Source organism: Rhinopithecus roxellana, chromosome 1, assembly GCF_007565055.1.
Source record: "Rhinopithecus roxellana isolate Shanxi Qingling chromosome 1, ASM756505v1, whole genome shotgun sequence".
Lineage (NCBI taxonomy): Eukaryota > Metazoa > Chordata > Mammalia > Primates > Cercopithecidae > Rhinopithecus > Rhinopithecus roxellana.
The window spans coordinates 35,055,254-35,071,901 of record NC_044549.1 but is presented as its reverse complement, the minus strand read 5'-3'; the positions used below and the strand labels follow the sequence as shown (position 1 = coordinate 35,071,901).

General features: G+C 40.1%; 1 protein-coding gene across 3 annotated transcripts in view; it reads left to right on the top strand.

Moving 5' to 3' along the window:
- The first annotated feature begins 4,620 nt into the window (after positions 1–4,620).
- Positions 4,621–16,648, top strand: part of DRD3 (dopamine receptor D3) — a 52,332-nt gene continuing 40,304 nt past the window's right edge. The window contains exons 1-3 of one of the 3 annotated variants that reach the window (XM_010361006.2): positions 4,981–5,100; positions 7,729–7,996; positions 11,448–11,752. In XM_010361006.2, the coding sequence (XP_010359308.1) occupies positions 11,483–11,752 (270 nt within the window). In that variant the 5' untranslated portion in view covers positions 4,981–5,100; positions 7,729–7,996; positions 11,448–11,482. Of the gene's footprint in view, positions 5,101–7,728; positions 7,997–11,447; positions 11,753–16,648 lie in introns of those variants that run through there. The other 2 variants (XM_010361005.2, XM_030938582.1) reach the window with 2 other exon arrangements.

The following is a 16,648-nucleotide window of genomic DNA, read 5'->3' as shown; positions in this document are numbered from 1 at the left end:
TGGGCTGCCTGAGCTTTCTCATAACATGGTGACCGAGCTCCAAGAGCAAGTGTCTCAAGAGAACAAAGTAGAAATATATGGCATTTTTATGAGCTGGCCTCAAAAGTCACATAGCATCACTTCTACCACATTCTGTTGGTAGACACAGTTATGAAGGCCTACCAGACTCAAGAAGAGAGACATAATTAAGGCTCCACCTCTTGAGGGTGGAATGGCAAGGTTCTAGAAGAACATGAGGAATGGGGCATATCATCATCATCATCTTTGGGAAATATAATCTGCCAAATCTATCAACCCCACATCCTTTTTGAACAAATGACAAATTAATTAAAATTCAGAACTCTCTAATTCTAACCGATCATCGCTTCTAGTTACATGTATTTTGGAAAAAAAAAAAAAAAGAAAAGGAAAGAAATATAGAAGAGATTGGAAGAAATTGAGGAAAAGTTAGAGAAATAAAAAATCAAGCCGGGCGTGGTGGCGGGAGCCTGTAGTCTCAGCTACTCCGCAGGCTGAGGCCGGAGAATGGCGTAAACCCGGGAGGCGGAGCTTGCAGTGAGGCGAGATCGCGCCACTACACTCCAGCTTGGGTGACAGAGCGAGACTCCGTCTCAAAAAAAAAAAAAAAAAAAAAAAAAAAATCAAGTAAGGTAGGTGTGGTGGCGCATGTCTATAGTCCCAGCTACTCATGAGGTGGAGATGGGGAGGACTGCCTGAGCCCAGGAGGTCGAGGCTGCAGTGAGGCGTGATTTTACCACTACACTCCAGCGTGGGTGACAGAGTGAGACCCTCTTAAAAAAAAAAAAATTAGGGAGCAGTGGCTCATGCCTGTGGTCCCAGCACTTTGGGAGACTGAGGCGGACGGATCACGAGGTCAGGAGATCGAGACCATCCTGGCTAACATGGTGAAACCCCGTCTCTACTAAAAATACAAAAAAAATTTAGCCAGGCGTGGTGGCACATGCCTGTAGTCCCAGCTACTCAGGAGGCTGAAGCAGGGAATCGCTTGAACCTGGGAGGCAGAGGTTGCAGTGAGCTGAGATCACGCCACTGCACTCCAGCCTGGGCAACAGAACGAGACTCTGTCTCAAAAAACAAACAAACAAACAAAAACAAAAAAAAATTAGACAATGATGGAGGGTAGGAAAAAACAGGAGGAAAATAGGTTGAAAAGTTAAGATAGAAGTAGAAAAGGGAGTTAGTAAAATGCAAGCACACAGAAGGGTAGATGCAGATATAAAAACAAATATCATTTATTTATTTCCTTCCCTACTATTACTCTGCTGCCTATAATGAGTGATTGGGTACAAATCTGATTGATGGAGAAGCCTCCTTCTGTCATTTCCTGCCATTCTCTGGTAGAAAGGAAGAAAGTGGTGCTCAGTATTAGACAATAATAAATGAGTTGAACTATTTTTCTTTAAAGAACTGTATTACAGCAGCAGAATGAATTCAAACATAAAACCTAAGACTTTCTCAGATGGTTCTCATCTATCACCAGATCTCATTGGAGAGGAACGAGGGCTAAGGTTAAAAAGAAATAACCATACTACTGGACCACTGACTGCATTTGCCAACTTTCATTTACACTTTTACAACTTGAGGTCTGATCCTAGTGAAAAACAGACTGAGAGGCTCTTCTTCAGACCAGATCAGTATCCATGCAGTTTAAGGTCATCATGATAATCAAATCTTCTAGTTTACAGTAAGGAATGCTGGTTATAATAAGACGTGGAGACAAAATATTCCTCTATTCATATAGGTCCTGCAAATTGGCTCACCATACTGCTTCGTTTAGTCTGCCTCTGTCCTGGTGAGTGGAAACTCAGGGGGCTGTGTTTAAAGTGGTGTGAGAAACTCATGTTGTACTCAATGGTCGGCACTCAAGGCAAGGTTTCTTGTATCTTTCCCTGGAGCCACATTTCAAAGACAAGAAGAGAATATTCCCACCGTAAACTTCACATCAATTTCCTTTCAAACAGAATCACTGAGTAACTGTATGTATGAGAAGCCCACCATCTCTCTTCTTTTGCTTTAAACTTCCCACTTCAAGTTCAAAACATAAAGACTTTCCCTGATGAAGGGCTGTTGGCTAGTACATGAGCATGTTCCAGCCATGCTATTCAGATGGATTTTCTAGAAGGAAGATGAAGAAAATTATCTATATTTTTCTTGATTTCTGCCCAGCCATATCTGTTCTGTAGGCGTCCTGGAGATCTTCCCAGATGGCATATCTCGATGCCAATCATGAATAAGGGTTCCATTTACTTAAAAGTATAAAACTGTTTGGTGTTGTATAAATGGAAAGTGCCGGATAAAAGGACCAATTGCTAATCTTCACCTATAGTGAAGTCCAGAGAGAAAGGATTCCTCATTTACCCTGCTTCTCTTCTATTTCCACACAATCCCTCCCCATTCACCGTGGGGGTCAAGGAATCTACCACAGAGAGTTAAGTCAGAACAGAGTTGACTGCCTAGATGTGTGATTTTAGGCATGTCAGTTAATTTTCCTGTCTCTTGTTCCTACATAGAATTAGAGTCTATATCCCTCTTTATCTTCCTTTTAATTTTGCCAAAGAAAGGCACTAAAAACATGCTGAGGAATATCTTGCCAGCATTTACAACTGCCCTTGGAGAGAGAATATGTGTTCTCAATACAGCAAGTCTAGAAATAGGGTTCTTCCTACTACATTCATGCATTATCAGAATAGCATTATCATTAGGCACAGTATCTTCAAATGTTAAAGAAAATAAACATAGGATACTGAAAGGTGAAAACCATGTTGCTGAAAATGAGTGATATGAGGTTCTTAACTCCTTAGAAGGTATTTGCTTCATTCTGCTCCAGCCTGACATTACTCCCTGCTTTTACATGTCAGACAAGCCAAGTTTTAGCAGTGCATATTCTCTTGGTCCCCTTATCCAAGGGAAGAAAAGCCTTGGAGTTCACATTCAACCCAGGAGTTCTAGTCTTAGGGCATGTTCAATATAGTTATGTCATATAACTAATACTTTTATGCCCAATAAATTATGGGCAACCTTGGATATGGCACCTAACCTCTCTAAGCCTCTGCATTTGCTTGCTAGGGATGCCATAACAAAACTCCACAGGCTAGGTGAATTAAACAAAAGAAATTTATTTTTGCACAGTTTTGAAGGTTAGAAGTCCAAAATCAACAGGGTGGCAGGTTTGGTCTCTCCTACAAGACCCCTCTCCTTGGCTTGCAGACAGATGCCATCTTCCTGTGTCCTTTCCTCTGTGTGCACATTTCTGGTGTCTCTTCTTTTTCTTATAAGGAAACCAGTCATATTGGATTAGGGCATACCCTCCAGGGCCCATTTTAACTTAATTCACACTTCAAAGATCTTACATCCAAATACAGTCATCTTCTAAGGTTAGGGCTTCAACATATGAATTTTGGAAGGACACAAATTAGTCCATAATAGCCTCTATAAAAATGGCATTATGAAGATTGATGTAACGTGCAAACAAGAACATAATTTACAAAATGATTTCTAAATCATCTAAATGATTATTAAATATAATTACATACAAATGTATTATTAATATTATTATTGTTGTCATAATTATTATTCTCTCTGATATACTATCTGTCTTCTGGGAAGTTTAAACTTTCTGCCTTTGGAAGACTATATCATAGTGGCCAAGAGAATTAGAATGTTTAGATCCAAATCCTGGGTTGGCCACTTGTTAGCTGTATGACTTTCAGACATTGTACTAACCACTCTATGCTTTAATTTTCCTATCCATAAATTAAGGGTGGTAAAAAATAGTACCTGCCTTGTAGGGTTGTTGAAAAGATTAAAAGGAGCAACACATTAAAATGACTGGCTAAAAGTACATGCTCAATAAATGATGGTTGTTATCAATAGCAGTATTTAGACCTTGTTGATGCTGCTTCCTTCTTTTTCAGCCAGCAGAGGTCTCCATCATAGTCAAAAGAGAACTAGCTTCCCCATGACTGCACTGCAGTTGCCAAGCACATCCACTGTTGGCAGAGAAAACAGCTGAAGAATTACCACACTGCCTAAACAGAGGAGAAAAAAAAGAGAGAGATAACAGGAAATGGTTAGGATTCCACAGTAAAATGTAAGATGAATAGGTGACCATAAGTTAGGATTGTTTATGTTCTACTCCTGACTTTCACTGATATTGTCCTTGGTTGCATCTCACTTTAGCTTGTTTTAAACCAGTTTTTTAAAAGATATATATGTACATATATCACAGAGAAGCAGTAAGAATGAATTGGCAAATATTTGTGAAGTTCTCTGAAAACAAGAAGTGCTGCTAAGTAAACATTTAACATTTCTTACAGTATTAAGCTTATTTCATCTTTATTGCCAGTTATACACCATGCCTCAGTTTTTCTGCCTTTGTAATATGTTTCCTTTAACCTTCTTTTCCCAGACAGGCTTACACCTCCAAGTTCAATTATCCTGTCAATTGTGTTTTAAATTGTACTGATTTCCATTAACCAATTGTGGTATCAATTTGAAGATCTGTTCCTTCTTCTGAACTAATCATTTTCACACCCACCAGAATCTGGAAAGGCAATTAAACTGAGGAAGGTGAGTGTTATTCAAGAGAAATTAAAGCATAAAGGTAAAAACAGTGGAAAAACTAAGATTAAAAAGAACACTGAGGAGAAAATACACATGTACTGAAAAGCACAGTACCAGAGCAGATAGAGACAAAGAGGAAAAGAGAGCAAGGTAGAAAACGGATCCTGCTTGTGCCTACTCCATCTCTCTTTCAGCACCAAGGACAGTACCTCTGAGCGGCTGACCCAAGCAATGCTCAGTTTAGGGTCCCTCCCAAATCCTCTACAGAAAAAGGATACATCCGAAAGCAGCTATGAAACGTGCACTAAGGTCTAATAGGGAAGCTGGAAGAGCAGCACTCAAGTAATTTCATCTTAGAGGCAAAAAATGGGTGATTTCTTTCTGTTCATTTCATAGTTTCTGAGTCCTGAGAAAGGCAAAGTTTGCTTTGCTTGGGGATGTCTGCTGTCAGTAAATGGCTGCAGGAGCCGAAGTGGTAAACTCCTCGGTCTCCAGAAATCAGAAGAAAATTTAAGGGTAAGTAATTTTTCTTTTCGTTTCTAATTTAGTACATAGTATTTTCCTCAAGGTTATTTAATCAGCTTGGGGTTCTGTGGATCTCTAAAAATATGCATTAAAACTCAATACCCACTCTTATTTAAAAACCAAAGCCCTGAGGAAATGGTTTTCTTTTTCTTCTAAGTGGTTGGACAGCAGAAAGCTTTTATATTCCTTTTTCTTCTATTTTTTTCCCCAAAATTGTACCTTGTGGACTCTAGAAGCTATATCAATGAAGAATTAAAAGATAGAAAACAAAAAGTGGTTATTATTCTAGGATTTGTATGGAAGTTGATTGTGTTCCTCTTAAGGATATTACTTAATTGTAAGGGTCTGTTATTTTAAACTCCTCAATTCAGCACCCTGGCAATTCAGAGCTGAAGGTTTGGAGAGGCACTATTTTCAATAGTCTATTTAAAGTCAGGCTGTTTCTAAGTCAGAATCCAATTATTCCCAGCAGAGATATGTAGTACTTGAGATGATGATTGTGTATGTTTCCTTTGATGATGGTATATGATTTTTAGGGTATTGTTGTTATTTAATTGTGAGACTTCCATTACTTGCTGTAGCTTACTTGGGCAACAGAAGTCATTGCAATTAGGTATTTGTTCCAGTTCATGCATTTAGTTTAATTGAATACCATCAAAATGCATGCATGAATAATAATGCAGCAACAGCAAAGTGAAACTTGGATTCTAAACTCATTGTGCATGACTGTTTCTCTTTATAGGTGAAGCCCTTTACTTATTGATACTGAAGGGTTTGTAAAATATCTGTTCTTAGGTAAGAGTGAAGAACCACTGCTTGACATGGCATTGGGATCTCTTATAGTCAAGGAGAAGTAGAGACAAGGTGAGAAAGATTCTTACTCAGGCACTCATTTATTTGTAGTTGAATATTTTCAAGGGTCTGTGTGGCTAGCAGTGAGCAAGGGTATTGAACAAGGAAAATACTGATAGTATCCAAATGGGTGCCTAATATTTAAGCATCCATACAGAAGGCTGTTTATTATGGAATATGCATTAAAGCAAATACCGAACAGTTTCTACTCAATATCAGATTCAATTTCTAATGCATTGAAGTTTGTCATCAATTAATATTTGCTTATTGATTTATTTTCTGAGTTCCCCATTTTATCTCTGATTAGAATGGTAGGATGCTCAGTCTTTAGAGGTTGTGATGGAAAGTGAGTATGCTCTGCTTTACTAGACAGGTTTAATGAGGGGGAAAATCTATTATCTCAGCTACTGGACCTCAGTAACCAGCAATAGTTTTTCTCTGTACATTTACCAACAATGTAAATGTGCCCAAATACATAAATATGTTATGTATTGCAATGCATTTGTGAATCTTTTTTAGGAAAATAGGCAGCACTTTGCAAGAAGTAAGTAGCACAGAAATGCTAAAGACTATCTCTAATAATAACAACAATGTGACTCCCACTGGTTCTATGAGCAGTGTGCACCTGCATTACTTCACCAAGCCTAGTCAGATGATGTGCATAAGATACTCTGAACAAGGGAGATTTTAAAATTAGTACCCATTTCACATTTGTCTGCCTCACCCCTAAAAGTGGCATAGTTAAGTGGCATAGTTAAGAACATGAACTCTGGAATCAGACAAATCTTGGGTTGAATCAACTCCATCATTTACTGATTTGTGTTCTCAGCAAGATATTTAACCTCTCTGTGACTCACCTTTTTTATCTAGAAAACTTGATATGATAATAGTGCTTACCTTCTTCATCAGGTTGCTGTGAGGTTGAATGATGATAATGCTTATAAATTTTAGCTATAATTATTAACTTTATCAGGCAATATAGCAAGTCCAAATTATAGCCCAGACCAGAAAAGCTCTGGTGACTGGTGGTCAGGAGGCATCTGAGTAAAAGATTAGATGTGGCAACAGCCAGAGATCTGTGAAATGAGTGAAGATGTATCATGGAATCTTGTTACTGAAGTGTTTTGTTCTAGGTTGAGTAAAATCCATCTCCACTTGGGAATGACAGTTTTGTGGGGTTTTTTTCTTTGAGACAGGATCTTGCTCTGTCACCCAGGCTGGAGTGCAGTGGTACAATTATAGCTCACTGCAGCCTGTAGCTCCTGGACTCAAGCAATCTTCCTGCCTCAGCTTTTCAAGTAGCTGGGAATACAGGCACATGGCATCACATGCAGCTAATTTTTCTTTTATTTTATTTTTGCAAAGATGGAGTTTCACTATGTTGCCCAGGCTGGTCTCAAACTCCCAGCCTCAAGTGATCCTCCCACCTCGGCCTCCCAAAGTGCTGGTATTACAGGAATGAGTCCCCAAGCAGGGCTAGGAATGATTAACATCAACTTCCATGCCCAGCAGAGACACATTAGATAATTATGAGTTTGGGATTTAAGAATGCCTGAGATAAAGCTTGGTTCAAATCAGCCCCTTACACATCGTGTAATCTTGAGAAAGTAATTGATCTCTCTCAGTTTTTTTTAATCCATAAAAGAAATAGGTCATTATCCACCTTTAGGGCTGCTGTAAGTATTAAAATGCGTGTAAAGTACTCGTACTTGACACACAGTAGTAGCCCAGATGTAGTTGTCTTCATCTTCATTTGTTCTCTTACAGAAAGAGAACAAATACTTAAAACTCTGTAAGTCTTAATGAGGTGCTAAGGAGGAATCCCACGAATGTTTCAGGCAGACTGTTATTCAGCACTGAGGGACTGAACATCAGCAAAGCAGGACAAATGTCATAACTGATGGGGACCTGACCACTCTCTGTTCCCCTGCCTTTTTAAATAGGTTGTGCACTCACTCTAAGAGATGCCAGAACAAACTATAAAGACCAATATAAATCAATACTTCGTAAGGCATGTAAAAGCTCATTAAAATGTGTAAGTAGTGTTATATGTAATGAATCTTAAAAGAATGAAGCCAGGAGTACTCTTCTATTTCTCTGCCTTCTCTATTATTTTACCTCCTATCCACTTTTAACTCCTAACACTGTTTGCTGAGGTCACCATGAATGTCATCATTTCCAAGATCACTAGATACTCTACAATTGTAGATTATCTAACTCTTCACCTATTCCCACTTTCCTCTTAACAATAAAAGCAATTATATTTCTGGTGCTATGTGCCAGACATTATGCTAGAGTGATGATTCTTAGTGGGGAGAGCAATCCCCCCCCCCCCAGGATATTTGGCAACATCTAGAAGCATTTTTTATTGTCCCAACTTGTGGGGAGGGGTGTGCTACCGGCATCTAGTGGGTATATGTAAAGGACGCTGTTAAATACCCCACAGTGCACAGGACAACCTCCTCAACAAAGAATTATTCAGCCTAAATTGTCAGTAGTGCCAAACTTTTTGTATAAAATTTCATTTAATCTTCATAATAGCCTTACGGAGTGGATATGATTATCTCCATTTTGCTGATGAGGAAACCAGCCTATCATTGTAAATTACTTAGAGAGTGATTGAGTTAATGAATTCTCTAGGCTCTTTGCTTCTTCCTACCTGAGACCCATTTCCTATCTGTTAGCATATCTAACAGAAGGGAAAAGAAAGAAGAAAGCCCAGTTCAGTTCTGTGTTATATAAGCAACTCTGGTTTGAAAAAAAATAAATATCTAAGCAGGGAGGAAGTTGAAACAATTAGCTGAGAGATAGAGAGTAATCTAGCAGCTCACGCATCTTTGCTTTCATCTCCCACATCCACAACTCATCAGAAACTACCTGAACAATCACAGTTTAACCCACCCGCTGCTATAAAGGATCTAAGATCAGATGTGGAAAAAAATAAATTAGAAATTAGAAATCCATGCAACTGTGATTCCAACATCAGGCTCAGAATTGATTTTCAGAGTTGAGGGTTTCCCTTCGTATAATTAGCCACTGGCATTCAGCTATACTATTTTTAGGTAGCTGTCAAACCTCTTGGCAGAGTAAAAAGTCCAGCCAAAGAGTAACAAATATCCTAAGGTTTTATGCCTCCCTCTTACTTGGCAGGTGAGAGGAGGCTAAGACATTATTCACCAGCTGCAGACCCCAGAAAAGAGGGATTCTGGCCACTGTGTTCCAAAGTGGCCCAGTTGTGAAAGGGAAGACATTTGGGCCTGAGCCTGCCTTAAAAGTGGAAATACCCTTGAACAATCAGAAAGCATTGTATTTTTCCAAAAGCTCTTGGCAGCAGCGGTGCTATCTCCAGGGTAGCGGCTGCCCTCCTCTGAATAATGAGAAAATTATAACTATTATCAAGAATTATTATTATGTTTTAAAATACATTGAGTGCAAACAGTGTGCCAAGATAAAGGACAATTTTTTTAAACAATTCTCTAAATTCATTCCAAGTTTATCACCCTTTCCCAATTGTGTTCATTTTAACTCTTTCACATTTCAGGCTGAAACATTTCAAAGTGAAGTACAAAATGACAGCCATGATTAGGCCAGTCTCCTAATCAAGGGAGAGCTACAGATACCTGGCTTGAGGGCAAATTCTGGCCACCAAGCCAGCCTCTACTTTTGCCAGGGCCTGGAGAGAGAGTTCCTATAAAGGTCCATATGTACCATGTTTAAATATTTTAAAGTCGTAACCAACAAACCATTGAGTAAAATGTTTCATCTTCCCACCTTGATGAATACACCTTCGTAACAACGTGGAAGGCCAAGTTTGAATTTAAGATTCCTGGACCCTTCAAAATTCCATACAAAATGTGACTATATAGGAGAAGCTGGGCCCCCATCCCTAACTTGCCTCAGGGACCCTGGACTCTTATCTCCCCACCTCAGGCTACATAGAATCTATTTGACTGAGCTCTAACTGAAAGCCCCCACTTGGCCCCAGGAACCCTACACATTTATGGCATAGTCTACCCTCAGGGTGACAGATTGAGAATGAGGCCCATGATGTCCTGGAAACAAGCTCTGAGCAGTTGGGCAGAGAATTCCGTGAGTGTGGTCTAGACAGGGTTGTAAACTTAGTGGACCTTCTCCTTGGCACTGTGGGAGGTTACAACATCATCCTGCAGGGGCTAGAGGCATAACCAGTAGAGGGTGCCTTAGTCCTTTTGGGCTGCTATCACAAAATACCATAAACTGAGTAGCTTATAAACAACAGATATTTATTTTTCACAGTTCTGAAGGCTGGGAAATCCAAGATCAAGGCACCAGAAGATTCAGCATCTGGTGAGGGCCTGCTTTCTGGTTCACAAATGGCTGTCTTTTCACTGTGTCCTCCCATGGTGAAAGAGATTAGCTAGCTATCTGGGTCTCTTTTATAAAAGCACTAATCTTATTCATGAGGGCTCTGTCCTCATAACCTAATCACCTCTCAAAGACCCCCACCTCCTAATACCATCATATTGGGAGTTAGGATTTCTACATATGAATTTAGGGAGACACAAACACTCAAACCATAGCAGAAGACCAGAGTAGGCTCCTCTATAGCACACAGCCTGGGGCAAGAGTCACTTTCGCTTGGGTTTCAGGGTTACACCCTAAGTCACAGGCCTTATGTCTTCCCCTAGCCTTCAGAACTGTGAGAGAATAAATTTCTGCTCTTTATAAATTACCCAGACTCAGGTGTTCTGTAATAGCAACCCAAAATGGACTAAGATAGATGGGTTTCATTATACCCACATTTTACATGGGAATAATCTGGAGCTCCAAGAGGTAAAGTAATATGCATAAGGTCCCTGAGTTAGGAAGCAGCAGAGCTGGGTTTGTAATCCTGCAACAGCTTCCCGTCTCACTCAGAGTCCAAGCATGGTACTTTCAATAGCCCTGCACAATCTCTCTACCTCACACCCTCCTATTCTACTCCTGCCTCACTTGGCTTCAGCATCACCGGCCTCCCTCCTATGCCTTCTATGTGCTAGCCCTTCCTGCTGGCACCTGCTGTTCTCACTGCTCAGACTGCTATCCCATCTGATATTTGCATGGTGATATCTGCTTCCTGATCTCCTCCAGGTCTTGACTCAATTGCTGATTTCTCCATGAGGAGTTCCTGATTATACTCAGATACCCACTCACATACATACAATCTTCACCCATTACTTACCCGCCTCCTTGATTTGTCTCCAATATACATATCATTATCGAACACACCACATCTTTTATTTGTCTTATTTATTATCTGTCTTCTCCTCTAGAATGGGAGCTTCAAAGGGGAGGAATTAGATTTTATCTGTTTTGTTCATTGCTGTATCTCCAACTCTCACAACAGTGCCTACTATTTAGAAAATGCTCAATAAATATTTGTTGATGCAATAAATAAAAAAATGTAACTAAGCAACCAAGCTCCAAAGAGTCTCATTTTATTAATATTGTTTTCTGTCTCCTCACAGGAAGCCCCTTGGCGTCACGTACCTCCCCCTGGGCTATGGCACCTCTGAGCCAGCTGAGTGGCCACCTGAACTACACCTGTGGGGTGGAGAACTCCACAGGTGCCAGGCAGGCCCGCCCACATGCCTACTATGCCCTCTCCTACTGTGCGCTCATCCTGGCCATCGTCTTCGGCAATGGCCTGGTGTGCATGGCTGTGCTGAAGGAGCGGGCCCTGCAGACTACCACCAACTACCTAGTAGTGAGCCTGGCTGTGGCAGACTTGCTGGTGGCCACCTTGGTGATGCCCTGGGTGGTATACCTGGAGGTGAGTAGACTTCAGGCACATGCTGTCTCTGGCTGTGCTTGTATTTGTCTTCCCTGAGTTCCGGCCTTCAGGGCTCAAAGGCTCCCCAAACTGAGGAAGAAAGGAAAACTCTCATTCTCCCTTTAATGAGAGAGTTAAAGCTCTGGAAAACAGCCACCATCCCATCCCCCACCCATGTCAGAACCAGGGCACTGAGAATGATTCTGTTCGTGGGTCTCCAGTGTTCAGGTGACAGGATTTGAGTGATGGGACTCTTCCTAATATAGCCTAGAGTTTATTCTCTGTGCCGACATGTCTCAATGACATGGTGGGCTGAGTGAGGCAGTCCAGAAGGCATCTTCACCAGTGCTCAATGTATATGAGGGTAAGGGTGTGCAGGAGGGATGTGAGGCCAGGAGGAAAAAAAGAATTATATAAAAAAAAATTAGTGAATGTAGGGAAAGATAGAAAGAATGACCAGCAAACAGATCAAACTTCTTTCGATGGCTCAGTCCCTCTTTGCTGTTTCCTCCTGGGTACCAGCTCTTCGTAGACTCTGCTACCAAAGGAACAGACAAAACCCTCCAATGTGTATTTTCCATGTGTCCATGAATAGTACAGAGCCTTTGCCAGACAGATAGTGCAGCAGATCCTGGTGAATTCTTTTGGGGAGAAACATTTATCAAATTTGAAAGTATTTTCAATTGGGAGTACGAAACAGAGCCAGGAGGTGGTCAAGACAAAACACCCATTTGCTAACAAGGAAATCAGGATGACCATATCTGTTCAAGAAACAGATACTCTTACCAGGAAAACATGCAGTTACTTAAGATGTGATTTAAAAAAAAAACAAACAAACCTGAGTATACTATTAATATTTCTCCTCTCTACTGTGTGTCATTTTAAAGAGGTATCCAATGAAGGATCAAAATGATGCTATGATTAAGAGAAATTAAGATTCATCAAATTAATATCTCAGTTAATATTGATAGCAAAAGTGACAGTTAATTAAGTGTGACATATCACGGGAGAGCAAAAACCTTGTACATAGACTGCCTATGCTAATAGCTTTGTTAAAGAATGGCTGGGAACTAAAATTAGAGTTATGATCTCAAGGGGGAGACATAAAGAAAGAAAAAAAGAAAATAGAGAAATAAAAAGAAAAGAAGAAAAACAGCTAGGCTGGGTACATCTAAAGGCTAAAGGAATTCTTGAGGAAAAAACATGTATTTATTCTTTCCAGTTAGGATAATCCTAGTTGGAAGGGTGAAGGGTCTTATAATTATCTTGATTTTTCTGTCAACCCAATTAGTCTGAGTCAACCTTGAAGTCAGAGACTAGATCTTTATTCTTCATTTCCTGTAGTCTAAACATACTACCTGGCACACAATACATGCTAACTGTTATAACATTTGATATATGCATGATGAAATGAATCTTCTCTGTAATGTATGCACTATATGGGCTGTTCCTGTTAATACCATCTGCCTCTCTATCTATTGTTACAGTCAGACTTTTTGGTGAGAGGACGTTTGAGGATGAGCTATTTGTTATTTTACATCCAACAATAATGAGCCTGAAAAAAAAATTCGAAGCATGTGACATTTCTGTTCAAGAATGAGGCACTTAAGTTGCAACCAGCCAATATGAATTGGTCAATGACTCATAGCACTGCCTTCATCCTCCTAAAATGTTTTTGTCCATTTCTATATATTCCAAGGATTCTTAAGTCCCCCAGAAGGATGAATGTCAGAAAGAAACATAGGCAGTGGACCTTCACTCTAATGAGCATTTTTATTCCCTCTAAGATAAAACCAGGCGTTGGGTGTCTGTGACAAAGCCACTCAAGGGCATTTGTTGGCTATGTATTTGTGATTATTTCTAGGACTCTGGTTGGACCATACTGGAAACCGTCTATATATACTGGTTTAGGAGACGGACATCGTGACTTTTCCACACTAGAAACCCATGGCATCCCCTTCCAGCCACACCTTCTGATATAGTGGTTCTCCTATTCTACTGCTGAGCATAGAGGGGCAGCTGAGACTACAGAAAATGACAGGAAATCTTGCCAAAGGCCTTAAAGAAATCACTGTAGTAGTACCTATAGGTTTTCTTCTGTGAGAACAGCTCTGGTGGAGTTCTTGGTTTCTCCCCACAAAAACCATAATACTTTGCCTTCTGTCCAACAGGTTATTTCGTGTAGGTATTCAGTGATCAAGATCATAATTTTTGCATTTGATCTTAATCAAAAGGCTGAGAAGCAATAAGAGCATGATTTTTAAAATCTACATTCACATCTGGAAGATTTGGGGAGCAGAGACATCTCCTTACTGGCTTTAGGGCCTCTTTTTGCTCTTACCAACTTGCTTCAAGGCACTGACTGGGTCTTGAAGCAAGTTGGTAAGAGCAAAAAGAGGCACTAAAGCCACTGAAGAATACAGAGGACCAAGTCTCTCTATCTTACATCAGTCTATACTTTTCTTAATCTCAAATGTTTTCCTATCTTTCCTTAGAGGCAGATGAGGTATCTTAATGAAAGAAAAGAGCACTTTGAGCCCTTAAAATATGGACTATGAATATATAAATCCATGTGCCTCAAGAAGAAGCAAAGTATTATTCTCACTAACTTGTCCTAATGATAGTGCAGTTTGAGTAGCTACTCTAGTAATTACTTAATTTTACCTAAGAGCTCCCTTTGGAAAAGAAAAGGGTGCAATGTTGATCACCGAGACTGCTGTAGGCTTGAGGGCCCCCAGGAAGATAAGATATACATGAGGAGAACACCATTTTGGGATCCAAAGATTCACCAAATTCATAGCCTCATGTGCTTTGATTTGAACACATCCACCTTCTTCAAAGGAAAATTGGCTCATTTTGCCAGACACCAGTATTTATGACGTAGGAATGTTTTGGCTGTAAATATTGGAAATCTTGATTAGTTGTGACTTAATTACATTTAAAGTTTTTCAAATAACCAGAATTCTGGAGGAAAAGAATTGTTGTGTTGGTTCAGCTGCCCCATGGTGTCATCACAGACCAGACATTTCCATCCTTCCTCTTCGCCATCCTTGGCAAGCTGGCCTAGTTCTGTATGTTGCCATAGCCCGTAGCACCATGGCAGTATTCAAAAATAGGATGGATAGGGACAGCAGTAAATGAGAGAGAGAGAGAGAGCACTTTCCCTGTAGTAGCTTGAAGCATGTTTCTAAGAGATTTCACATAAGCTTAATTGGCCAGAATTTTAGTCATGAGGCCACCTTTAGCTGCAAAGGAAGCTAAAAAAGAAAAAATGAAAATGTGTGTTTTATTTAAAACAGATGTAGGGGTGGGGAATTGCTCTGAGGTAGGCAATAAAGTATCACATTGCCTTTATTGGAATTCACTGGGATGAATGTCATTTCAACACAGTGTCATGCTGCAAGAAAAAGACTCAGAACTGGGAGTCAGAAGACATGGATTTCAGTGCATAAAATGGAGGTGACAACAACATTTTCCACCTTGAGCTGATGTTAGACTCAGCTGTCATCAACTGATAGAGTATTTTGATAACCAAAACTTTTGATCTATAAATATCTCACTTAAGACACTTTTAATTATAAGTTTAAAAAAGTTTGACTCCAGTTGGCTTAAATGAAAAAACAGAATGCATTGACTGTCATACCAGGAACTTTATAAACTCCTCTGGGAGGGTGGGCTGCAGGTACAGTTCCATCAGGGCATCAGCTCCATTTCCCTACAATTCTCTCAGCTCTGCCTTTTTCCATATACTGACCTTACCTGCAGGCAACAGGCCAAGCTATAGGCCTCACATGTCCACACCGCACCATTCACGTCAAGAAAGAAAATCCTTTTCTTAGAATTTCTAGTAGAGGTATGAAGATGTGCTCTGATTGGACTGGCTTGTGGCACATGATTTCCAAATTGAAAAACTGATTTAACATAAGTTATGTGTTTCTTCCTTGGACACTGCCCAGGGATCTCACAGATTCCCAGTGGAATCTAGGGCCTATTTATTGGAAAGATGGAAGAGGATAGTCTGTAAGTGGGAACCATAGTCAGCTTTCACTGGTATCATTCTCATCTTTAAGACACAGAGGAGCCTTCACTTGGGCATACATAAGGGGGCTCACAGGTACCAGTCACTGACGTACTTCAGTATTCTCTGTCCTCAAGCCTGGCAGAGAAGTTCAGGACAAAAACCAAGCAGGTGACCTCACAGAAGATTATATTTCAGAGGGCTCCTGGCTTGGCTATCTGTTTAAATCAGTTTGCAGCATTTTCTCAACTTTTCTGAGGCATCCCAAACAGTTCTATCTCAGATTTCCTCTCAAGATTTTAATTTCCTGCTTTACCGTCTGCACTCCGGAGCTTCCTCTCCAAGCACAAACATCTTATTTTGTTCCACTCAGTGAAGCACCTTTTGTGATGTTTAAAGCACTTTTATCAGGATAGAAAGGCAGTACAAGCAGCCAGGGGAACATTTGGAATACAAACTCAGACTACTGGGGTCCCAGTATAGACAGGAGGAATAACTTGAGGATTAAGAAAGGTAGTCAAGCAAGACAGAATAGGATGAGTTCAGGCAAGGAAACACACCACAGAAAAAGCAATCGAGGTCGGATGGTGATGAAAGGAAAGAAGAGCAAAATTTTAGGAAGGGAGGAATCTTTGAGTTTGTAATGATATTGATTATTAAAAATAAAGAAGTGAGTTTTTTTAAAGGAAAGTTTTACCACAGCTCAAAAAACCCCAAGTGATAGCAATTTAAGACCTCCCTACTGGAAAACAAAAACAGGAGATTCTCACAATCTCTTCACCAAACTCTGGATTTTGATAAAAAGTCATAGAATATTAAAGCTGGAAAGGCTTGGAGATTATTTTTGCCATCATTTCCACAGTGTGATCCAACCACAA